This window comes from Panthera tigris, chromosome E2 (genome assembly GCF_018350195.1).
Source record: "Panthera tigris isolate Pti1 chromosome E2, P.tigris_Pti1_mat1.1, whole genome shotgun sequence".
Taxonomy (NCBI): Eukaryota; Metazoa; Chordata; class Mammalia; order Carnivora; family Felidae; genus Panthera; species Panthera tigris.
Window position 1 is genome coordinate 8,781,924 of NC_056674.1, and position 25,744 is coordinate 8,807,667.

A 25,744-nucleotide genomic window follows, 5' to 3' on the forward strand; every position below is an offset into this window, starting at 1 on the left:
AACAGGACATTCACAGTACGGACCGGAGAAACCTGTACTAGTAGAAGCCATAACAGCACGTTGAACTGGCCCCAGGGCCCCTGCCCAACAGTCACTTCAGCTCACTTTCCCCCAAGTGTGCCTCATCAGTTGAATTCAGTTTTTTCTCCTTGGGGAACATGGACCAAGGAGCTTCAGCAAAATCTCCACCTGTGAGCTATACAAGAGCCGCAAAAGGCTCTTGTTGGAGGCTTGAGGACCAACCACTCGTCTTTCCTAAACTACGACATGTCTGAGCCCACATAGTCCTCAGGTGATGACTTGGGTCACGGGGCCTCCTTTTTGGCTTCATTTAAAACCCACCTATTCCTAGTTAACTGTGATTGGGTGGCAGGCAACGCCTCGAAAGTGGTGAAGCTCATGGCTAACAGTCATTCCTTCCAAAGATGCACAAAGGGCCGACAAGCGCAGGTGAAGAAGGTCAACGCCATTAATCATCAGGGGAACGTAAATGAGATACCACTTCACACCCACCAGAATATCCATAACCAAAGAAAATGGAAAGTCCCAAGTGTCAGTGTGGCTCTGAAGAAATCGGAACCTCAGGCATGGCTGGTGGGAATGTGAAATGTAGCCACCGTGAAAATCAGCCTGGCAGTTCCCCAAAAAGTTAAACATAGAAATATCAGCAATTCCACTCTAGGCACACACCCAAAGGAACTGAAGACACTGTTCAAAAAACAAAACAAAAACAAAACCTTGTACGTGAACGTTCATAGCAGCATTATTCACAATCGTCAAAAAGTAGAAACCATCCAAATGTCCATCAACGGATGAATGGACAAAAGTGGTATGTCCACACCGTGGATGTGATTCAGTCACAGGAAGGCATGAAATTCTGATACAACACCGATGAACCTTGAAAACACTGTGCTAAGTGAAACAAGTCAAACACAGGGGACCTCATATGTTCTGATTCAATTTGTATGAAATATCCAGGATAGGCAAATCTAAGCGATAGCAGAATGGTGGTTGCCGGGGGCTGGGGAAAAGAATGAGCGGGGAGTTCTTCATGGGTACAAGGTTCCTGTTTGGAGTGATGAAGACTTCTGGAACTGGATAAATAAACTGAAAAAAAAAATCTCTGTGCCCTTCCCCTGCTCGTGCTCACTCTCTAATAAAAAATTTGGGGGGATAGGGGGCGTCTGGTGGCTCAGTCGTTTGTCTGACTTCGACTCAGGTCATAATCTCCCGGTTTGTGAGTTCGAGCCCCACATCCATCGGGCTGTGTGCTGACAGCTCAGAGCCTGGAGCCTGCTTCGGATTCTGTGTCTCCCTCTCTCTCTGCCCCTCCCCTGCTCACTCGCTTTTTCTCTCTCTCCCTCTCTAAAATAAACATTAAAAAAATTAAATTTTTTTACAAATTAAGAAAAAAAGAAAATCCCAAAGAACCTGCGAAAATTATACTAGTGAATTTAGCAAAGTCATAGAATACATCAATGAACAAAAGAAATCAGCAGTATTTCTGCAGACCAGCAATAAGCAATTAGAAAATTTAAAAATTTCAAACAGTGCTGTATTAATATTGCCACCATCGTTTATATTATTACTACTTGGGCTAGTGAGAATTCAGCATCTTCTGGAGAAATCTGCTTGCCACACAACACTTGGCAATATTTCAAAGCTATTCTGCACCCGAAGGTGGCAGATAGTTGGAATTCTTCCAATTTGGAGGAAGGATGTTTTGGTTTTGATTTTTGGACGCGATGGTTGTTGGTGGTTTTCTTGCTATTTAATAACTGCTGTCAGTTCAGTCTTGTCATTACCAGTTTAGGTTGTTATGGGTTGTTTAGTTAAACTGCATGTATAATGACGCATATTTGCCTCAATTCCATGTGTGCGTGGCCTGCAATTTCCCACTAATTAGACTCTTTAAAGACGTTTCTGCAGTGAGCTTCTCAAATTTGCATCATCTGTTCCCCTCTTGCCAAAGCAGATGTATGCAGCACCCACCCACCCCCTCTCCAGGAAATAATTTGCTTATTATCACTGAGTTCTTTTTCCACTGGAAAGGAAAAACTAAGGGGGTGCAGATGGTTGGGGGTTTTTGTCCCACCAAAGTGAAAACCAACAAAATAGTGCCAAGATGTGCTGGGCCTGGGGGCACCTGGGTGGTTCAGTCAGCTAAGTGTCCGATTTCGGCTCAGGTCATGACCTCACGGTTTGTGAGTTCAACCCCCACAATGGGCTCTCTGCTGTCAGCACAGAGCCCGCTTCAGATCCTCTATCTGCCTCTCCCCTGCTTGCACTCTCTCTCTCTCAAAAATAAACATTAAAAGAGAGAGAGAGAGAGATGCTGGGCCTAAGTCAGACAGCAACAGTGGGCCTGGGATGGGGGAACAGACCCGGAATTATCTAAAATACGACAAACTTCTCAATGACCCCAAACCCGGCCCTGGCCCAGCAAATGGTACACACTCATCATTTCCCCAAGAATCAAGCAGCAGACTCTACTCCTCTCAAATGGCTTTATTTCCCCAGTGTGGGGAGCTACAAGTAGGATCTGTGGTCCCTGCATCCCAAGGACCCTGCAGCCTTCTGCCCAGTGGGCTGTGGCAGGACCTTCAGAAGGTCAATGCCTGGGTTCCAGAGGCCGATCCTTCTAGATTGGGACTGGTTCTGTGGGGAACCAGGCCTGCCGTGGTCCCAACGGATGACACTCCCTGAGGTGGTCCTGACAGCAGCCCTGGTGGTCCTCCATGAGCATGGGGCCCACCTCCAGGACAAGGCCAGGAGGTGCAAGGGTCCAAGACCAGCTAGGACTTGGGGAGTAAAAACGCCCTATGGGCCTACTCCTTGAAGTCTGCCAGCAGGGGTCAGTCTGGGGGGGAGAGAGAAGAGAGAACAGATGGTGGGGATGGAGAGGACAGAAAAAAAAAGGAAAAGTGGCAAAAAAAAAAAAAAAAAAGGAGCAAGAAGGACGAAAAGCCCAAAGGAGACTGAGAGAATGACCCAGGGCCAAAGGAAGGGCGGCAAAGTGAGAAAAACACTCAGGCATCGAGGAACACAGGCCCCAGAAAGCACGGTGGTGGTGACAGAGGCTAGGGATAGACACAGGTGGACCCTACAACACTGACCTTTGGGCCCAGGTGGGGTTGGAGGCGGTGGCCCCCCTGGGGGCAGCAATGCCGAGCGGCTCAGGGCTTCCGCCACCCAGCCCAGGACACGGCTGCAGTGCTGGACCTTGGGAGCAGGAGGGACGTAAAGGAACGAGACCAAAACCCCACACCCCGACCATACTCCCCCAGCCACGTCCGGAAGTCCTCACCTCCCGTTCCAACCCTTTGAGACGCTGCTCATACTCGCGGATCTGTCTCAACTGCTTCAACGCCGTGTCCACCCTGCAACCCGGGACAACCTAGGGCATCAGGCCAGTACCACCAGCCCACCAGCCCCACCCTCGGAAAGCCCCGTCCCCCCCCCCCCCCAAGGCCCGCCTTCCTCCCCAAAGTTCCAGGACCGTGTCCCGTGCAGGCTCCACCTGGAGCACCGCTCTTCTCTAGCCCAGCCCCGGGTTCCACTCGACACAAGTCACAAGATCCGCCCCCGAAGCAGGAAGCCCAGTCCCCGGCCCGCCCCGCCCTCACTTTTGCGAAGTGCGCTTCAGACGCTCTGAGTCGCTCTCGCGCTTGTCCCGGGCGCGTGCCAGCAGGAAATTCTCCTTCTGCACCGACTCCCATGTCAACAGCCTCCGCTCTGCTTCCTTCGAAAGGTAGACCCCTGGAGGGCGGAGCAAGGATGGAGTCCTCGACCTCGTCTCCCTACCCAAAGCATCCCGAGGGAGCCCTCCCAGGCCACGCCCCCTAATATTGCACACCCGCCCCACTAGTGAACCTGGGTATCCTTCCCCCGCCTGTCTATGCTCTTCTTTCTCTCCAGGTCCCGTCCCCTGTGTTTTTCACCAAATCCCGCTCTCACGAAAATGTTCGAAGATCGGGGAGGACGGCAAGCTGGCCCTGCGCCTGCGTAGTCGGCGGATGAGGAGGCGCACGTGCGAGACGACGATAAGGGGCGGGGCCAGTGCAGGCCTAGAGTGATATTCCCGGATGAGGCTGTAGCGCTGCGCCTTCCAATAGAGGTCGCTGTTTCCCTGTACTTTGCCGAAGGTGTAGCTACGGGGACGACAGGTCAAGGGTTACCAGAGGTCAAAGCGAGCAAGAGACCAACGTTAGATGTTGAACAATATGTTTGAAGTCCAAGGCACCAGGCAGATATTGGAATCAATAAAGTCAGAGGTATTACAGGATGCACTTAGAAGCTGGGTGAGGAGGGCCAAGGGTCAGATGTCAGGAGTCAAGTTGGGATGGTGTCATGAATTAGCAGTCCAACTCTTGATTTCGGCTCACAGGGGCTCACAGTCGTGAGATCAAACCCTGTGTCAGGCTCCATGCTGAGCGTGGAGCCTGCCTGGGATTCTCTCAGCCTGCCTCTCTCTCCCTCTCCCTCTCTCTCCCTCTTCCTCTCTCTCTCATAAAAAAAAAAGAAAAAAGAAAAAAGAAAAAAAAAAAAGTCAGCTGAACACAAATAGCTATAATCAGAATGAAAATGAGGGCATTACTACCGACCTTACAGAGATAAAAAGGATTATAAGAGAACACTGTCACAATTGTATGCCAACAAATTAGATAACCTAAATGAAATAAATGGGACAAATTCCTAGAAACACACAAATCACCAAAACTGACTCAAGAAGAAACAGAAAACCTCAAAAGACCTATAATAAGTAAAGAGATTGAATCACTCACCAAAAAATGTCCCAACAACAACAAAGCCCAGGCCCAGATGTTTTCATGGGTGAATTTTACCAGTCAAAAAAAAAAGAAAGAAAGAAAGAAAGCAAGCATTAACACCAATTCTTCTCAAATTCTCCAAAAAAATTAAGAGAGAACAGTTCCTGACTCATTCTATGAGGCCAATGAGGTTACCCAGATAAAGAGATCACAAGAAAACAAAATTACAGATAAATATTTTTTATGAATATACATGCAAATACCCTCAACAAAATACTAGCAAACCGAATTCAGCAGCATATTAAAAGGATTATACACCATGACCAAGTGATTTATCCCAGTAATACAAAGGTGGTTCAACATACAAAAATCAATACAACACACCACCTTCATAGAGCAAAAACAAAACAAAACAAAACAAAAAACCCATGATTATCTCACATTATCATCTCAACTGACATAGAGACACAGAAAAGGCGTAGGACAAAATCCAACACCCTTTTGTGATAAAAAAAAAAAAAAAAAATTTTTTTTTTCCTTTTGACTTAGAACAGGACTAAAAGGAAAATTCCTCAACATAGTAAAGGATAATTATGAAAAACCTAAAGCCTACAAAATATTCAATGAAGAAAGACTGAAAACTTCCTGCTAAAATAAGGAATAAGACAAGGATGCCCAGTCTCACCATGCTATTCATCATTGTACTGAAAGTACCAGCCAGAGCAATTAAACAAGAAAAAGAAATAAAACGCATCCAAATTGGAAATGAAGTAAAACTATTTCTAGTCACAGATGACATGATCCTATATATCAAAAATCTCAGAGGGGCACCTAGTTGGCTCAGTTGGTTTAGCGTCAGACTTTGGGTCAAGACAGGATCTCGCAGTTCGTGAGCTGGAGCCCCACATCAGGCTCTCTGAGGCCAGCACAAAGCCTGCTTCAGATCCTCTGTCCTCCTCTCTCTGCCCCTCCCCCACTTGCCCTCTCTCAAAAAAAACAAATAAATAAATAAAACATTTTCTAAAAAATCTCAGAGAATCACAATAACAAACAAATTCAGCAAAGTTGCAGGGTACAAGATCACCAACCAAAAATCAACTGTGTTTCCATACACCTGCAATGAACAATCCAAAAAGGAAATTTAGAAAGCAATTCCATTTATAATAGAATCTAAAAGAATAAAACACCTAGGAATAAATTTAACCAAGGCAAAAGGCTTCTACACTGAAAATTACAAAACAATACTAAAAGATATTTAAAAGAACATCTAAATACATGGAAAGACAACCTGTGTTCGTGAATACAAAAACTTACTATTGTTAACATCCCAATACTATCCAAAGCAATCTACAGATTCAACACAATTCATACAAAAATTCCAACAGCCTTTTCTGCAGAAAAGTAAAAGCCGATCCACAAATGAATAGGGAATTGCAAGAGACCCTGAGTAGCCAAAAGAATCTTGAAAAAGAACAAAGTTGAAAGACTCACACTTCCTAATTTCAAAATTTCCTACACAATCAAAACAGTGTGGTTGTACTGGCATAAGATAGATATATCAACCAATGGAATAGAGATAAGGGTCCAGAAATAAACCCATACATCTATGAGCATTAGGAGTTGAATTGTGTCCCCTTCCCCCTCAGAAGAGATACGTTGAGGGGTGCCTGGGTGGCTCAGTCAGTCGGGCGTCCAACTTTGGCTCAGGTCGTGATCTCGCAGTTCGTGGGTTTGAGTCCCGCATGGGGCTCTGTGCTGACGGCTCAGAGCCTGGAGCCTGCTTCCGATTCTGTGTCATGACCTGAGCCGAAGTCGGAAGCTCAACCGACTGAGCCACCCAGGCGCCCCGGCCAAATGATTTTTAACAAGGGTGACAAGTCCACTCAATGGGGAAAAAACAGTCTCTTGAACACAGAGCTGGAAGTACTGGATTTCTGCAAGCCAAAAAGCATGAAGTTGGACCCCTAGCTCATACCATGTACAAAAATCGAGTTGAAACAGACCAACAACCTGAATAGAAGAGCTAAAACTATAAAACATAGGAGTAAATCTTTAGGACCTTGGATTTACTGATGAGTCCTTAGATATGACACCAATAGTACAATTAATAAAATTTAAAGCTTTTGTGCATTAAACGGGATTGTCAAGAACAGGAAAAGACAACCAACAGAAAAGGAGAAATTATTTACATATCACATATCTGATAGGAGTTTACATCCAAAATATATAAAGAATTGCTACAACTCAACAACAGAAAGACAACCCAGTTTATAAACAGGCAAAAGACCTGAACAGACATTTCTCCAAAGAAGAAGTGCAATGGACAATAAGCACATGGAAAGATGCTACCCATCGTTGGTCATTAGGGCAACGCAAACCAAAACCAGCGTGAGGGGCGCCTGGGTGGCTCAGTCGGTTCAGCATCTGACTCTTGGTTTCAGCCCAGGTCATGATCACATGGTTCCAAGCTGACAGAGCAGAGCCTACTTGGGCTTCTCTCTCTCCCTCTCTCTCTCTTCCCCTCCCCTGCTTGTGCTCTCTCTCTCTCAAAATAAACTTAAAAACAAAATTATAGCCATCCGAGTTAGTTGGTATGATATGAACTGGTATTTCACTGTTGTTGGTTTTTTTTTAAGGTTATTCATTTACTTTGAGAGAGAGAGAGTCGGGGGGAAGGGGCAAAGAGAGAGGGAGAGAGAGAATCCCAAGCAGGCTCCTCTCTATCAGCACAGAGCCCGATGCGAGGCTCCAACTCATGAACCGGGAGACCTGAACCCAAATCAAGAGACGCTTAACTGACTGAGCCACCCAGGTGCCCCCCAAGCCAGCATTAGATCCGAGTCAGAATTCAAGGACTAAAAACAGAATTGCTTAGGCTGGAATCACCAATCATGCTGGGGACAGGGTCAAGCTGGGATTGAGGGTCACGCTGCGGTCAAGGGTCACGCTGGGTGAGGTCAGATCAGAGAACAGTCAGGCCTCACCTGAACATGGCGATGAGCAAATTCAGCAGCAGGATGTTGGCCACGAGCAGGAAAATGATGAGGAGGAGAATCACCAGCCAGTTGGCATAAAGCGAGACGCAGGAGCCTGCCTGGGCCCCCAATGGGCGTGCCCAGAAGCCCTGCTCCGACGAGCAGTTGACATGCTCCATGAGGGCCACTGTAAAGGGAGACACTCAGAGGTGGGGCCAGGGAGACAGAGACCGAAGAAAAACAGAAATTCAGGGGGGCGTGGGGGAGCAGAGACCCTGAGAGAGGGAGACAGAATCCCATAGAGATGGAGCGGGGGGCACGGGGCCACTCAGAGACCTAGGGAGAGCGAGGCAGAGACTTAAAGACAGGGGTATAGAGACCCAGAGACAGGGGGACTGGTAGGGAGCCCCGAGGGAGGGTGTCAAGCCCTCTCATCCTCCATACCATCCATGTCCTCCTGGGGGATCTGCCCAAAGATCTGCAGGTAGGGCCGGTAGAAAACACGGCGCAGGATATTCGGGAGGTCACGATCCCGGGGCCTAAGGAGCCCCTCCGTGGCCACCCCGTAGGCAACCAGCCACACACCGAGGAAGAAGAGGAAGAAGAACACGTCCTTCATCTGTGCGGGGGAGGGGGGCGGGAAACGAGACGCAGTCTGGCCCCGCCCCCTGCGACCGAAGCTCCACCCCCACTCTGCTCCGTGCACGGGTTCCCAGCCTCCCTGCCCCGCCCCTTCCCTCCTCTGGACCCGCCCCCGGGCCCCGCCCCCCTCACCATCTTGTTCACGATGACTATCTTGGGCCCCAGTTGTTTGTTGACCGTGAAGATATGCAGCAGCCGCAGCGTGAAGACCATGAAGTCGAGGCAGAGGACAGTGCGGCCCAGGTCATACAGGCCGGGGGTCAGCCTGGGTGCGAGGAGACGCGGCAGGGGTCACCAACACCAGGCTTCGGGAGGGGCCGCAGCCGGGACCCTCCGATTCCCCGGGGGTTCACCCAGGTTTCACAGGGCCGAGCTGAGCCGCGCGGGGCGCCCGCACACCCTTAAAAACGGCTTCGTAATCCACGGCCTTGGCAAGAATTTGGGAGGTCCCTGTAACAATCAAGTTGGGAAAACCGCCGGAATACCTGTCCAGCCTATAAGAGGCCCACTAGAGAGTTCCAGCAGACCAGTAAGCAGAAGACAAACGACCTAACGGGAGAGTGGTTAAAGAGAACACACAATTCACAGAGGAAGGTCAAAGGCCAGGAACCTTAGCAATCCTATGGGGGAAATAAAGAATCACATCCCTATTTTGCAGCATCACGTACTTGAACTCTGAATGGATTAAAAACGGAGTAAAAGGCAACACATTAAAATCTGACAAAACTGGGGCGCCTGGGTGGCTCAGTCGGTTGAGCGTCCGACTTCAGCTCAGGTCATGATCTCACGGTCCGTGAGTTCGAGCCCCGCGTCGGGCTCTGTGCGACAGCTCGGAGCCCGGAGCCTGCTTCGGATTCTGTGTCTCCCTCTCTCTCTGCCCCTCCCCTGCTCATGCTCTGTCTCTCTCGGTCTCAAAAATAAATAAAACATTAAAAATTTTTTTTAAAAATAAAATAAAATCTGACAAAACTATAGAAGAATTCCTTCCTGGGCTTCAGAGGATGAGCTGTCACATAACGAGCGAAGCCTTTCATGCAAGTGATATATATAAGATCACACTAAAGGAAAAGCCAGATTAATTTGACAACCTGGACATGTGAAACTTCCTTGCAGCAAAAGGTAACATAAATACGACCGACAGTGAAGGGCAACGCTGTTTGCCAAAAACGCATCGCCTACATTCGCTCGTGAGGGAACCCGAGACTAACTCAAATAGAGCCAAATCGTACACAGTAACTGGTCTGCACTGTCCAAGGGTGTTAAGATCTTAAGAGCCAAAGGACTGGCGAACTGGATTGGCTCCTGGAGCAGAAAAAGGACATCAGTGGGACAACGGAGGATTTGAATAAGAATTTCCTGGTTTGGGTAATGCAAGATGTTAACACTTGGGGATCCCGGTGAAAGGTGTGGAGGAATTCTCTGTACTGTTGCTGCAGCATTTGTTGTAAGTCTCGGGGTATTTCAACATGCAAACTTAAAGAGTAAAAAAATGTTTAGGATAATATACAAGGGGCGCCGGGGTGGCTCAGTTGTTCAGCATCTGACTTTGGCTCACGTCATGATCTCATGGTTCGTGAGTTCAAGTCCCACATCGAGGGAGCTCGAGCTCCACTTTGGGCGAGCTGGAGCCCCAATTCGGGTAAAAATTCGAACGCTGCTTCCCTCTCTCTCTTCCTCTCCCTCTGCCCTTCCTGGGATTCTCTCCTCTCTGCCCCTCGCTCACTTGTGCCAATAAACAAACAAACAAACAAACAAATAAATAAAATGCGAAACTATTCAGAGAAAGGAAGCAATTTACAGATAATGACGACCAAAAAAAAAGGATAATATACAAAAGTGAGGTGCCTGGCTGGCTGAGTCGATAAGGGCATCCAACTTCTGATCTCAGGGCCGTAAGTTCCAGCCCCACGTTGGGTATGGAGCCTACTTTAAAAAATAAAATAAAATAAAATAATAATAATAATAATAATATACAAAAGTGAAAAGACAAGCTACGGACCGTGGGAAGATATTGAGAACAAATCCAAGAGTTAGTGGTGCCTGGCTGGCTCAGTCAGTAGAGCATAGGACTCTTGGTCTTGGGGTTGTGAGTTTGAGCCCCTTATCGGATGTGATCACTTAAAATCTTTAGGGGCACCCGGGTGGCTTAGTCAGTTAAGCATCCGACTTGGGCTCAGGTCACGATCTCATGGTTCGTAGGTTTGGGCCCCCCATTAGGCTCTGTGCTGACAGCCTGGAGCTTGGAGCCTTCTTCAGATTCTGTGTCTCCCCGCCCCTCTCTCTCTGCCCCTCCCCCACTCTCTCTCTCAAAAATAAATGATTAAAAAAAATTCTTTAGGGGCGCCTGGGTGGCTCAGTTGGTTGAGCGACCGACTTCGGCTCAGGTCATGATCTCACAGTTTGTGAGTTCAAGCCCCACATCGGGCTCTGTGCTGACAGCTCAGAGCCTGGAGCCCGCTTCGGATTCTGTGTCTCCTTCTCTCTCTGCCCCTCCCCCACTCATACTCTGTCTCTCTCTCTCCTTCAAAAATAAACATTTAAAAAAAAAAACAAAAAACAGGGTCACTTGAGTGGCTTAGTTGGTTAAGCGTCTGACTCTTGGCTTTGGCTCAGGTGGCGATCTCATGGATCCTGAGTTCAAGTCGGCTGACAGTGTAGAGCCTCCTTGGGATTCTCTCTCTCTCTCTCTCTCTCTCTCTCTCTGCCCCTCCCGCACTCTCTCTCTCAAAATAAAGAAATAAAATAAATAAACTTAAAAATAAAAACAATAACAAGGGTTCAGAGAGCACCTACCCATACACATACGTAAAAGATCAACAAATATAAACGAACATGTATTTTTTTTTAATGTTTATTTTTGAAAGAGAGAGAGAGAGAGAGAGACAGAGCACAAGTGGGGGAGGGGCAGAGAGAGAGGGAGACACAGAATCCGAAGCAGGCTCCAGACCCTGAGCTGTCAGCACAGAGCCTGACGTGGGGTTCGGACCCACGAACCCCTGATCATGAGCTGAGATCATGACCTGAGCCGAAGTCGGACGCCCAACCGACTGAGCCACCCAGGCACCCCAATAAATCAACATTAAAACAAAAGAAAGACCAGGCAGAACGTGCACCAAACTCTTGATGGCGACCGTGGATGGAAGAGTGAGGACTCTCGGAAAGACTGAAGAATAACGTTGGTTTCTGTTCTGTGCCTTTCTTTTGTTTAATCCTGTTCACTGAGGACATCTTTCGGTATTTCTTTGATAAGAGACTGTATTTCAAAGACATTTTAAGTTGCTGGGAGATGCTGTCGCGTTTATAATCTTGTGTGAGGAGAAAGACAGCACAAGCCATACTGAGAGCACCATTTGGGGTGACCTCAGGACAGGACAGGAGGGAGGCACACGGGAGGGACCCGGAGTCTGGCAAGGATAAAGGAAGCCTTCCAGAGTCGGAGGCAGCAAAACTGAGGCCTAAAGGAAGCGGAGGCATTGGCTTGGCCAAGGAGAAGAGGGAAAAGTGTTTCGAGAAAGGGGAACAGCGAGACTCAAAGACACGACAATTTGTCCCCAAGTCTGTGTTGACATGCCCCTGCCCTTTCCCTGGGCACCACACAGCATGATCTGGAAACCATGGAAGAAATGAACTAACATTACACGGCCCAGTCTTGGCGACAGAAATATTTGAGGTGAATTCCTGACAATTTTTTTTTCTTTTAATGTTTATACATTTTTGGAGGGTGGGGGAGGGACAGAGAGAGACAAGGGGACAGAGGATCCGAAGCGGGCACTGCACTGACAGCAGAGAGTCCGATGCGGGCCTTGAACTCATGAGGGTGATGGGATCAAACCCCCAGTCAGGTTCTGCACTGAGCGAGGAGCCTACTTAAGATTCTCTCTTTCTCTGCCCCTCCCCCTACTCTCGCTCTTGCCCTCTCTCTCTCTCTCTCTCTCTCTCTCTCAAATAATTTTTTTTAATTTAAAAAACTTAAATATAAATGTGAATCTATAAAATTTGACCCAGGAAAACTGGACACGAATGAATCAAAGCCACAAAGTAAAATTCACAAACCCAGAACCTAGGTTTGGGCAAAATTCGATACAGACAATAACACAAATGATGAGCCCAATATCTGTGGTACGACTTAACCCAAATAATAATTCATGAAGTTGAAGTAATTTCAGAAACTGAAAATAAAAATAACAATATGGAGTGCTTGGGTGGCTCAGTCGGTGAAGCCTCGACTTCAGCTCAGGCCATGATCTCAGGGTTCCTGAGTTCAAGCCTCACCTCTGGCTCTGTGCTGACAGCTTGGAGCCTGGAGCCCGTTTCAGATTCTGTGTCTCCCTCCCCTGCTTGTGCGTGCTCTCTCTCTCCCGCTCTCAAAAATAAATAAACATTAAAAAAAAAGGAGAAAGAAAGAAATAAGAAAAAAAAAAAAAAAGAAAAGAAAAAGAAAAGAAGGAAAAAGAAAATTAATTAGTTTAACTGCCCTGCATATAAAACTGACCGAGAAAGTTTGAAGAAACTGGAAAACACTTCCCTGATAAGAACTCATCTGTCCTGGTCAAATTCTGATTCCAATTTTGTAATTGCACAGATTGAAAATATTTAGGATCAAGGTCAAAGCCCCTGTGGCTGTGAGGAAGGAACTGCGAGCTGCTTCGAGGGGCCGGAGCCCGGATGACGAAAAGAGGAAGAAACGGGGGCGCAGGCTGGGAGAGGTGGGCGCGCCAGGACCGTCCAGGGCTCCCAGTGCCAAGTGCAGGGGTGCTGGGCAGCCACGGGTCAGTTCTGGGAGTAGAAAGACCCTTGTGGGCCCCACGGGAGATGGACTGGAGGGAAGAGGGGCGTCCAGGAGGCTGGGGCGAGGGGGCGGGAGGGAGAGGGGACCCGATAGAGGGAGGCGCGGGGGGGGGGGGGGGGGGGCAGGAGGACAGAGGAGGGGAGGAGGCCAGGGTGGTGTCCGCGCCCGGCCGGGTGTCTGGGGGGAGGACTCCGGTCCACCAGCTGGTGCTGCAGCTGGGGGGCCAGGTTCGAGGACTAGAGAAAAGCCCGAGAGCCCGCAGATCTAGAACAGCAACAAGCACAGTGCGGTTCTTGCCCCGATCCCCACGTCCCTCAAGCCGGATTCCCGCACGCGAGCAAACTGCTGGGGGCCCGCGCTGCCGCGGTGGGTGCCTTCCAGCAAGAAGGGGTTGCCTGCTTTTCAAGAAAAAGCGGAGCTGGCTCCAGCCCAGCGGGGAGGGCCCGCGGCCCAAGGTCACGGGGACACTCACCGGCAGCCCACGCCGAGGAGGAAGCAGGTGAGGGCCACCAGGTCGCACTGGTTCCAGGCGTCCGCGAGGTAGAGGTGCAGCCGGTGGCGCAGCGGGGCCCGGCGGGGCCCCGGGCCGGGCCCCCCGGTGGCCAGGCTGCCCCAGCCGCCGCCCAGGCCCTGGCGGAACTCCTCGCAGAGCAGGGTGAAGGCCCAGAAGTAGAGCAGCAGCTCCGGGGCGGCGGGCGGCTCGGGCCGGAAGTCGACGAGCAGCACGTGGGCGAAGAGCAGCAGGAAGAGGAGGTAACTGACCACGTTGCCCATGAAGGCGGTCACCGGCGCCCCCCAGAACTGGGGCCAGCGGCGCAGGCGTGGGGGGCACCTCCCGCAGCAGCCCCTGCGTCCGGGCCGCGTCAGCGCCCCCACGGGGGTCTGCTCAGGGGGCTCTGCCAGCCTGCGGGGGGGGGGGGGGGGGGGGGGGGGGGAGGGGGGAGGAGGGCTCAGCCTGACCTCTGAGCCCCTCTTCCCCATCATCAAGACCTCTCACCTTTCCCATCTGACTTCTAACCCTGCCGGACCTGAAACCAAGTCGGCTGCCTGCCATCGCCTTGACTTCTGACCCGTGTATCTAACCCCTGACCTCTGAAATCTCCTGCCATCAAGACTGCCGACTTTCTACCTCTGACTTTCTCCACCCTCTGGCCTCTGACCCGTGTCTGACTGCCGACTCCCTCTTCCCTCACCTTCATAGCCTCTGACTCTCTGACTTCGGACCATCCCCCTGACCTCTGACCCCCCTCACTTTCATGATCTCGGCTCCCCAGGTGAGACAGCGCTGTCCCTGAACGTTAACTTCTGACCCACAAATTCTGATGTCAGGCTGTCCGGCCCAGTGTTCTCCGGATCTGACCTCGGACCACACAGCCGTATTTGGCTTCTGGATTCTGACCTCCTCGGTCCACTCCTGCCTCTGACCCTTCTCCTCCAAGTTCTGATCCTCTGTCCCAATTTCAGCCTGACTCTTAATTCCGACCTCAGATCAAAAACGCCAAAATAGGAGCGTCAGGGTGGCTCCGTTGGTTAAGCTTCCAACTCTAGATTTCGGCTCAGGTCACGATCTCATGGTTTGTGAGTTCAAGCCCAGCATTGGGTTCTGTGCTGACAACTTGGAGCCTGCTTGGGATTCTCCCTCCCTCTCTCTAAAAATAAATGAATGAACTTTATTTTTCAAAAAGCCAACATGAATAATGCAAATTAATAGTAAACTCAACAAGCTAACAGGAAAATTAAATTGGCTTGGAAAGGCGTCTTCTTTTTATAAACCAAGCAGAGGGGCACCTGGGTGGCTCAGTCGGTTGAGTGTCTGACTTCAGCTCAGGTCATGATGTCATAGTTCATGGGTCTGAGCCCCACGTCAGGCTCTGTGCTGACAGCTCAGAGCCTGGAGCCCGCTTCACGTTCTGTCTCCCTCTCTCTCTGCCCCTTCCCCAGTCATGCTGTCTCTCTCTCTCTCTCTCTCTCTCTCTCTCTCTCTCTCTCAAAAATAAACATTAAAAAAAAAAAAAAAAGGTGTATATATAAACCAAGAAGAAAGATAACAGCCCCAGAGTGGAAACAACACAAAGGTCCACCTGCTTATCCGTGGATAAGTAAAATATGGGGTGGCCACACACCAGAATATTACTTAGCGATACAAAGGAATGGAGCACTGACTGACACGTGTTACAACACGGAGAAATCTTGAAAACGTGATGATAAGTTAATGAAGCCAATCACAAAAGACCACATAGTGTATGGCCCCATTTATACAAAACGTCAGGAATAGGGAAATTCGTAGACACAGAAAACCAACTATTGGCCCCCCAGGGCTGGGGGGAGGGAGGAACGAGGAGTGACCCTTAACGGGTACAGGGTTTCTTGTGGCAGCGACAGTGTTTTCAGGTTCATTGTGGTGACGACGGCACAATTCTGTGAACATACTAAAAACCACTGAATCGTAACCCCTTCAATGGGTGGCCTGAATGTGAATTTTATCTCAGCAAAAGCTGGTCTCAAGAAAACAAGAGGAAAGAACTGGAAAAGCTAAAGCGAGTGAGATGCAGAGAGGACAGAAAGTTCCCTAGGGTCGAGGGAAAAGAGACCTGTTATCTGGCATTTCACCCTCCGCGGGGCCCTGGGACCCAAGACCGCGTGGTGGGTCAGAAGGCTCCCCGCCGTCCGCCATCTTGAATCAGGCACAGCCGGGCCACACAGTTTCCTGGGCGCATCCCGAGCCTCCCTGAGGACGCATCCGGGACTCTGTCTTTCCACAAAGCTCTCCATGGAGGTGGCTCTCCACAGTGGCTAAGAGCACGGCTTCAGGAACAAGAAGCTGGTTCAAATCCCAGCTCCCCCATCTACCGGTCACGTGAGCTGAGGCGAGTGACTTAGTCCCTCAGTCATTTCATCCCCAAATAACAGACTCTAGGGCGTAGGGCTGTTGAGGGAATGAAACTGATTTTCAAAAGGACTTAGCACCCTGGCTGCCCACTGCAAGTGTTCCAGGACATCAGCTGTGGTCACCGTCACTGTCATCGTCATCATGGTGCAAAAGTCGGGAGCTCACTGGGTGAGCACATCGTTACTGACCCTGACACTGGGGACTTTTCTCAGTGGTCCCAATTTTTTTCTTAGCTTTCTCTTCCATCTTGACAAATATTTCGTATTCGCTGTGCGTTATCGCGGAAAAATGTGTGTGTGTATACATATATACGTTTAACTTTGCTCCTCGAGGTAGGTAGTGGATTTTAGAGACTGCTGGTCATGTTTCTAACACTTACCAGAAATATTTTTTCTTCTGGGATACTGGGGGCCAGGGTCCCTCCCTCTTCTCACCTAACTGGCTAAAGTAGAGACAGAGGCTGTGTCTCTGTCTCTCTCTGCCCTTCCCCCCCTCAGACTCTGTCTCTCTCTCTCTCTCAAAAATAACTAAACACTAAAAAAAGGGGGGGGGGAGGGCGCGTGGGTGGCTCAGTCAGTCGGGCGCCCGACTTCAGCTCAAGTCATGATCTCACGGCTCGTGAGTTCGAGCCCCGCGTCGGGCTCTGTGCTGACAGCTCAGAACCCGGAGCCTGCTTCGGATTCTGTGCCTCCCTCTCTGTCTCTGCCCCTCCCCTGCTCTCTCTCTCTCTCTCTCTCTCTCTCTCAAAAATAAATAAACATTAAAAAAAAATTTTTTTTTAAGTACAGACGGAGTGTACAAAGATGCATATAAGTGTGGGCCTCTTTTTCTCTGTGTCTCTGTTACCAGAGGTTGAGACCCTTATGCCTCCAAACGTCGTTCAACAAAACAAGTGATAAATGGGTTAATAACCACAGTAGCAGTGAACGATCCCCGTTAATTGAGCGCTCACTGTGTGCCAGGCAGCGTGATGCACTTGACACGTTATCCCCGTGAGGCCCCCGCTGTAACACGCCTCGCCGTTCGGCGCCAAACATTCTGCTTCCCTCTCAGTGGGAGAATCGGGGGCTGAGGAGTTACCATATGCCTCCTTTTTGCCAGTAAAATGTGGGCACCAGTGACACGTGTCTCTTCCACGTGGCGGCTTTAAGAGCCAGTACCTGGTTCCCCGTTTCCCTTTTCCCTCTGCCCTGAGACCAGCAACATCCCAGCTGGGAGCTGCTCACTCGCCCCCCAGGTGGAAGCCATATTGGAGGCACGACACAGACAACCCAGGAAAGGAGCGTGAGAAGGGAGCGTTGCTTGTGGCCAGTCGCTGAGAGTTTAGGGTGTTTTCTTTTCCGTCTTTTAAAGACCGGAACATTCTTTTTTTTTTTTTTTTTTTAAGTTTACTTATTTATTTCGAGAGAGAGAGCATGCACGCGAGCGTGCGAGCGAGGGAGGGACAGAGAGAGAGAGAGAATTCTAAGCAGGCGTCACGCTGTCGGCACAGAGCCCAACCCGGGGCTTGATCTCACAAACCGTGAGATCGTGACCTGAGCCGAAATCCGGAGTCAGCCGCTTAACCAACTGAGCCACCCGGGCGCCCCTGGGATGTTTTCTTACGCAGCACTGCCCAACCTGAGCTGACACGGGTACAACCTTCCATGCACCTTCATTTAACAGAAAAGAAACCTGGGGCTCGGGGTGAAGTCACTTCCAAGGTCAAAGTCAAGGTTTGAACCCAGGTCTGCTTGACCCACCGCCAAGTCCCTCAGCACCTCCACTCTGTGGCATCATCAGAAGTTTGGTAGACCGTTTGCTTAGGCCCGGGTACCACAGCACAGAGCTTCAGGGCAATGGCCCTGGAGTCAGAAAACAAACAAAAAAACCAAAAATCGACGAAGGATGCCCTGAATGAACCAAATCCAGCTGATTCCACTTGCTACGTGGAGATGGAAGTATGTGTAGCATGAGGCAAACTGGCTTCCAAACTTCGCGGCAGAACCAAAGCTTGACGCAAGCCGAGCGTGGCATTTGGGACACTTCCTCGGTATCGTCAACGGCTTCATGAAGCCATTACCCCCAGAAGCTCCGCCTCTGCCCTCTGGCTTTGCTCTCAGCGCCTGGGGCTCCTGAAGCTGCCCAGGGTGCCCCCCCCCCCCCCTCACACGGTGCTGGGGCTCCACTCACCCCGCGGGGCCTTCCCCGTTGACGCCCCGATCCACGTCAAAGGCCAGGTCCTTCTGTGTGGACTCCTCCTCTGGCTTCCTGGCATGGAGGAACACGCAGAGTGAGGAACGGGGACGGGGCAAGCGGAGGAGGAATTCTCCAGACACAGACCCAAACTTCTTCACCCAGAGACATTGGCAGGGAGACAGCGAGGAACTTTCCTAGACTCACCCAAAGGGATCTCCCCCCCCCCCCCCGAGCCACAGCCGGAGGGCAGAGGAACCGTTCCCCAAAGACACTGCAGAGCCCCCCCCCCGCCCCCCCGGAAGCTCACCTCCCAGACACGCCCCCAGTCTCGGGGAGGGAAAGAGAGCGAACGGGGAGGGGAAGCACCGGACAGACCAAGTGGGGAGGCAGCCAGATGTGAGCAGGAAGGGCAAACCGAGCACCCCCCACCCCCCCCCCCCGCCAGTCGGACCCCAGGGACTGACCTGAAGGTGATGAGGTTGGTGTAGATGAGTGGGGGGCAAAAGAAGGCGAGAACCAGGGCCCAGATGGGAGTGGTGCTGTCCATCTCCCCCCACCATTTCTGCGTCAGCAGAGACTGTGGGGTGTGAGGAGGGTTAAGAGCCCGAATCTCCCCACAGCCCCTTTCCAAAGACCCCAGGGAAGAACTGGGCAACAGCTGCAGCACACAGAGCAAGGGCCCAATATGGCGGCCGCAACTTTTTTTTGGGGGGGGGGAGGGTCAAAGGTGAGGAGGACCTGTCCCAGGTTTTAGCGGGTAGAGTTCCAAAACCAACATTTATTAACACAATATGCTAGATACCAGGTGAAGCATTTTACACAGATGAGATCACTGAACTCTCACCAACCCCCTACCCCCCCCCCCAGGAGAACAGGTACTAACTACTATTTTCTCCCTTTGCACGGATGGGGCACGGAGAGGTTAAGGAAGAGACCCGAGCTGGAACTCACGAGTGTCACCACCATTCAAAGCAAAGGACTCTGGGTAACTACTTGAAATGCCAGACAAATCCTTCCGGACAAGGGAGGACAGGACTTCCGGTTGGGGTGGGCAGACTTCCTGTACTGAGGGTGGGATTCTCTGAGCCCCTGTCAGGCGTTTTTTTTTTTTTTGTTGTTGTTGTTGTTTGCTAAGTAAGCTTTATGCCCGACATTGGGGCTTGAACTTACCACCCTGAGCCTGAGATCAAGTCACTGAGGCAGCCAGGTGCCCCACCCCTGTTCAGCTTTAGATTGATATTGGGAAAGGTTTTAAAACGTCAGGATGGTCAGGATGGGGGCGACCGTGAGCCAAGCAGGGCTTCCCAAAGGAGAGGATTTCCCGGGGGGGGGGGGGGGGGGGGAAGGGGGGGATTCCTAAACCAGAGTTCATCTCTGTCCAAAACACTAGGCAACTGTCCAGAGAGGTCATTCTAATGGCTGAGACCTGGAACTGAGGACCTCTCCAAGGAAGCAGGAAGGCCTTCTTGCGGAGGGGGCAGGGCTTCCTTTGGGAGGAGTGAGACTTCCCGTGGGAGTGGGGAGGACTTCCTGTGGACGAGGCAGGGCTTCCTTTGGGAGGAGTGAGACCTCCCGTGGGAGTGGGGAGGACTTCCTGTGGACGAGGCAGGGCTTCCTTTGGGAGGAGTGAGACCTCCCGTGGGAGTGGGGAGGACTTCCTGTGGACGAGGCAGGGCTTCCTTTGGGAGGAGTGAGACCTCCCGTGGGAGTGGGGAGGACTTCCTGTGGACGAGGCAGGGCTTCCTTTGGGAGGAGTGAGACCTCCCGTGGGAGTGGGGAGGACTTCCTGTGGACGAGGCAGGGCTTCCTTTGGGAGGAGTGAGACCTCCCGTGGGAGTGGGGAGGACTTCCTGTGGACGAGGCAGGTCTTCCTTTGGGAGGAGTGAGACTTCCCGTGGGAGTGGGGAGGACTTCCTGTGGACGAGGCAGGGCTTCCTTTGGGAGGAGTGAGACTTCCCGTGGGAGTGGGGAGGACTTCCTGTGTGCCAGAGGGGACTTCCTAAAGTCACCAGGAATTTCCCTACGGCGGAGGGAGCTTTTTAGGAAGGTGGGCTTTGCTGTGGGAAGGTTGGCTTTCCCGTGGCAGGGGGTGGGGCTTCTTCTGGGAGGAGCAGCCCTTCTGGGAGAGGGCTGAGAATTTCTGGAGGGTGGGTGGTCTCCCAGCGGGAGGCCGGTCAAGTGCATTCGCTGCCGGCAGTGGCAGGGGCTTATCCTCCGTACATCCCAAAGTCCAGGTGGGAGCTGTTGAGGATGCCGGCACCTCAGGGGCTCACCTGGACCCCGTCCTGGGCAAAGAAGGCACGGGCGTCGGCCTGCATGGCAAGCTGCAGGCAGGTGGCATCCCCCCAGAGCGGGCAGCGGCGGAGCAGGAGGCGAGCGGCCCGTTTCTCGCTGCTGCGGTAGCACTCCCCGAAAAGGTCTGGGGGCGGGAGACATAAATGAGGGAAGAGAAGGAGCGAGGGCGCGGTGTGCGGGGTAAGGAGGAGGGGACTGAAGGGGAAGGCGCCGGGCTGTGAGAGGAGGAGTGGGGGGGATGCACACACCCCTCGAGGCGGCTCCCTGCCCCGCCCCCACGCACGCGTGCCTGACGCACCAACGCCCAGGCCCTCAAACTTGGCCGCCAGGTCCTTCCTCCGGGCCGCCTCCTCCGCCTCAGACTCCAGGCGTGCCAGGACGCGGAGCAGCAAACAGGCCCCAAGAGCCGAGGCCACGGCGTTGGAGCCCTGAAGAGACAGAGAGAGGGGTCATGGATACGGGTCACAGTTTATTTTTCTTTGTTTTTCAATGTTTTATTTATTAGTTTTGAGAGAGAGACAGAGCACGAGCGCGGGAGGGGTAGAGAGAGGGAGACACAGAATCCGAAGCAGGCTCCGGGCTCGGAGCTGTCAGCACAGAGCCCGAGGCGGGGCCGGAGCTCACACACCGTGAGATGATGACCTGAGCTGAAGTCGGATTCTTCAGGGACTGAGCCACCCCAGAGAGGGTCAGAGTTTAGAGAGGCTCACGGAAGGTGGTGGAGGGGGAAGCCTGTGGTCAAGGGAGAGGACAGAGCCAGAAGTGAGAAATTAACCAGGGTCATCAGAGGCCAAGATTGAAGCAATGTTTGTAGGTGAATCTGGGCATCAGGTGAAAATGTCAAAAGTCAGGAAGTTCAGGGGCACCTGGGTGGCTCAGTGGGTTAAACATCCGAATCTTGATTTAGGCTCAGGTCATGATCTCACACTTCGTGAGATCAAACCTCACATCAGGCTCTGTGCTGACAGCACGGAGCCCGCTTGGGATTCTCTCCCTGTTTCTCTCAGTTCGTGCACGCGAGCTCTCTCTCAAAATAAATAAATAAACTTAAAAAAAAAAAAAAAAAAAAAAAAAAAAAGACGGATAGTTCAGGGACCGGGGCTGGGGTAGAGTTCGAATGACCTCAGAGGTTACAGACAGGTCAAGCAGCAGTTGGAAGAAATGTCCCCTAAACTGGCAGGGTACGGAATTTCAAAACTCTGTCTCTCCAAAAAAGCAACAAATAAGCTGGCAAAAACTGTCAGAACCAACTTTCTCAGAGTCCAAGACCGGACTATAAAACTTACAACAAATAGGAGAAAGTTCAATGAAGAAAGAAAACAGCAAGTTTGGGTAAAAGAGCGCTGTGACATTTTAACTACCACTGTCAACACCCCGGCTCAAGGGCGGCCTGTTCCCGGTGCAAGCTGTCGGTACCCGAGGGAGATTCAGATCTTCTCCTTGAATAATTGTGGTTGTGTGCGCGTGTGGATTTAGCTGGTGGCTATCTGAAGGAACAGCTCAAGGGCCTGCGTTCGTCTCAAGGTTCTCGGGGCTTCCCCCAACCAGAAATGGCTTCCCGGGCGGTGTCAGAAAGCATTTAAGGGCAAATAGATTAGCCTCAGCCGCCTGAGGCAAAAAATAACAGTCAAGGTGAACAAAAGATAAATATCCTCAGCAGCTGGGGAGGGAAGCGGCTGGGGTGGGGAGGAGAGTTGAAGGAATAAGGGTTTGAGGAGTTCCTACGTGTATCAGGGAATCTAGAAGGCTACATGCATGACTAAGATGGTCCAGGCTCAGAAGAGATTCGAGAAAACCCTAACTTTTCACCTCTTGCCGACCTTTTGTCTCAGCAAAAGCAGGAAGTGAAGGCTAAGGCAAAATGGCAAACAGCCTGCCTGAGTGTCGAAAGACAGCTCCAGGGGTGTCTGCGTGGCTCAGCCAGGTGAGTGTCTGACTCTTGGTTTCGGCTCAGGTCACGATCTGGGGGTTTGTGAGTTCGAGCCCCACATCGGGCTCTGTGCTGATGGCGCAGAGCCTGCTTGGGAATCTCTCTCTCTCCCTCTTTCTCTGCCCCTCCCCTGTGCTCTTTCTTTCTCTCTCAAAAATAAACATTAAAAATTTTTAAAAGAAAAAGAAAGACAGCTCCAACACAGAGCCAATCTGCAAACCAGGAGTGTCGGGCCGCTCACACCCCCCACTCCCCCACCCCAGGCCCTGGACGTTTAAGGATTTCTCTGTCAAGTCACTAGCGGGCCACTAACCTAACAGAACAGGGACTTCAGGGGCCACACGTGACAAAGAATAAAGACTTTACAAAAAAGCTTAGAAAAGTCACTGAACAAACACCACCACCATCAACACAACAAACCACAACGCACCCTGAAGGGAGGGGGTGAGCTGACTTCCAGAGCAGCCACACTATATTATTCAAAATGCCCAGTTAAAACAAAACAAACCAAACCAAAACAAAACAAAACTATGAGGCAGGCAAAGAAACAAGAACGTATGGCACAGTATCAGGGAAAAAAAAGAAACAGAAACCATCCCTGCAGAAGCTAAGACACCAGACTTACTAGACAAAGGCTTTAAATTAATTGCCTTAAATGTGCTCAAAGAGCTAAAGGAAATCATGGACAAAAACTCAAGAAAGCCAGGAGAAGGATGTATTACTAGAGAATAGGAATAAAAAGACAGAAATTACCAGAAAAAAACAAAAAACAAAAACAAAGGTAATAATTCTGGAGCTAGAAAGTGCAGTAAGTGAAATGAAAAATTCACTAGAAGGGCTCAACAGCAGCTTTGAGGAGACAGAAGAAAGAACGCATGAACTTGAAGACAGATCAATTGAGACGACCCGGTTTGGGGTGCAGAAAGAACCAAGAATGAAGACAAATAAACGGAACCTAAAAGACCTGTGGGACACTATCAACCACACCAATATATGTATAATAGGAGTCCCAAAGGGAGAGGACCGTGAGAAATGGCTAGAAAGAATATCTCAAGATATAATGGAGTAAAACTCCCCGAATTTTGATGAAAGACATGAATCTGTACGTGCGAGAGCAAGGAACTCGAAATAGGATAAATTCAAAGAGGTTCACGTTGAAAAACATTTTAATCAAATTGTCAAAAGCCAAAACCAGAGACTCGTAAGATCAGCAAAGGAGAAGTGACTGATCACACATGGGGAATCTCAGTAAGACTAACGTGTGGGATTAAATAGTTATAGTTCATATAATTACAAAACCATAAAACCCTCAGAAGATAACACAGGGATAAAACTTCATGGCCTTGGATTTAGCGATAGTTACTTAGATATGACACCAAAAGCGAAAACAAAGAAAAAAGACAGACAAGTTGGACTTAGTCCAAATTTAAAACTTTTGTGAATCAAAGACCACCATCAACAGAATGAAAAGGCAACCCACAGCAAGAGAGAAAATATCTGCAAGTCATATGCCTGATACGGGATTGATATCCAGAGCATATAAAGAACTCGTACAATTCAACAACGACAAGATAAACAAACCAATTTATAAAATGGACAAAGGACTTGAATAGACATTTCTCCAAGGATAAACGGATGGTCAATAAGCCCATGAAAAGATGCTCCGTGTCATTAATCATTAAGGAAACACAAATCGAAACCACATTAGGATGGCAGTTATAAAAAACAAACAAACAAACAAACAACCAGAAAATAACAGGGGTGGTGGAGATGTGGAGAAATTGGAACCCCTGCACACTGCTGGCGGGAATGGAAAATGGTGCGGCCACTACGGAAAATAGAACGGCAGTGCCTCAAAAAATTTGACCCAGAATTACTATATGATCCAGCAATTGGAGTCCTCAGTATATACGCAAAACAACGGGAAGGAGGGACCCGAGCAGGTATTTCCACACCAGTGTTCATAGCACTATTATTCACAATAGCCAAAAAAGTCAAAACAACCCATGCGACCAGCAAGAGATGAATGGATAAACAAAACGTGGCGTACCCATACAAGGGCATATCATTCAGATGCAAAATAGAAGGAAGCACGCCTATACCTACAACCCGGATGACCCACAAAAACACTATACTAAGCGTAAGAAGTCAAGTGCAAAAAAGCCACATCTGAGATGATTCCATTTCTTTAAAAAAAATTTTTTTTAATGTTTATTTATTTTTGAGGCAGAGAGAGACAGAGCATGAACAGGGGAGGGTCAGAGAGAGAGGGAGACACAGAATCTGAAGCAGGCTCCAGGCTCCGAGCTGTCCGCACGGAGCCCGACGTGGGGCTCGAACTCACGGACCTCGAGATAATAACCTGAGCCGAAGTTGGACGCTTAACCGGCTGAGCCACCCAGGCGCCCCGAGATGATTCCATTTCTATAAAGTATCCAGAATGGGCAGGTCCATAGAGACCGGGAGCAGATTAGTCATTGCCAGGGGCTGGGGGAGGAGGGAATGGGGAGCGAGTGTTAAATGGGTTTGGGGTTTCCTTCTGGGATGATGAAACCGTCCTGGAACTAGAGGTTCCACCAACACTGTGAGCCTACTAAAGGCTACTGGATTATGCAGTTTTAAGTGGTTCCAATGGTGAATTTTATATTAGATGAATTTGATCTCAATGAAAAAAGAAATCTAAGGGCCCCTGGGTGGCTCAGTCGGTTGAGCGTCCGACTTCAGCTCAAGTCATGATCTCATGGTTTGTGAGTCTGAGCCCCGCGTCAGGCTCTGCGCTGACAGCTCAGAGCCCGAGCCTGCTTCAGATTCTGTGTCTCCCTCTCTCTCCCTCTCTCTGCCCCTCCCCTGCTTGTGCTGTCTCTTTCTCTCTCAAACACAAACATTAAAAAACATATTTTTTTTTCATTCTATATTTAAGCCATGGCCTGATGGGCTGAAAACAACCCAAGGCTGAAGAAGTCCTGTTAAGATATTTCTGTGCTATAAAAATAGGCTCAATCTTAGATCCTACTCAAACCCTCCGACTCTTCTTTTTTTCTTTCTTTCTTTTGAAAAATTTCTCAAGCTTCTCAAATGGGTCCCAACACCTCCATCCCACCTGTTTTAGTCCAGGCCCTCATCTTGGCTGCCTGGAGGCCTCCAGATTGACCTTCTTAGCTGGTGTCCTTGCCTCGGGTTTTGTCCCCTGCGACATGGCCACTACCACGATGCATCTCGATTTTCCAGGTGTAACTATGTTTAAATGACTCCCCCTCGGCTACCAGATAACCTTCT

At 50.2% G+C, this 25,744-nt stretch overlaps 1 protein-coding gene across 1 annotated transcript in view; it reads right to left on the bottom strand.

The window, feature by feature from the left end:
• Nucleotides 1-2,493: 2,493 nt before the first annotated feature.
• LOC102965145 (transient receptor potential cation channel subfamily M member 4) overlaps nt 2,494-25,744 on the bottom strand; it is a 61,713-nt gene continuing 38,462 nt past the window's right edge. The window contains 13 exon segments of the mRNA XM_042969140.1: nt 2,494-2,860; nt 3,117-3,222; nt 3,308-3,380; nt 3,627-3,759; nt 3,958-4,151; nt 7,754-7,931; nt 8,189-8,363; nt 8,519-8,651; nt 13,648-14,079; nt 18,238-18,315; nt 18,708-18,820; nt 20,517-20,662; nt 20,837-20,966. Coding sequence (XP_042825074.1) covers nt 2,856-2,860; nt 3,117-3,222; nt 3,308-3,380; nt 3,627-3,759; nt 3,958-4,151; nt 7,754-7,931; nt 8,189-8,363; nt 8,519-8,651; nt 13,648-14,079; nt 18,238-18,315; nt 18,708-18,820; nt 20,517-20,662; nt 20,837-20,966 — 1,896 coding nt within the window. The 3' untranslated portion in view covers nt 2,494-2,855.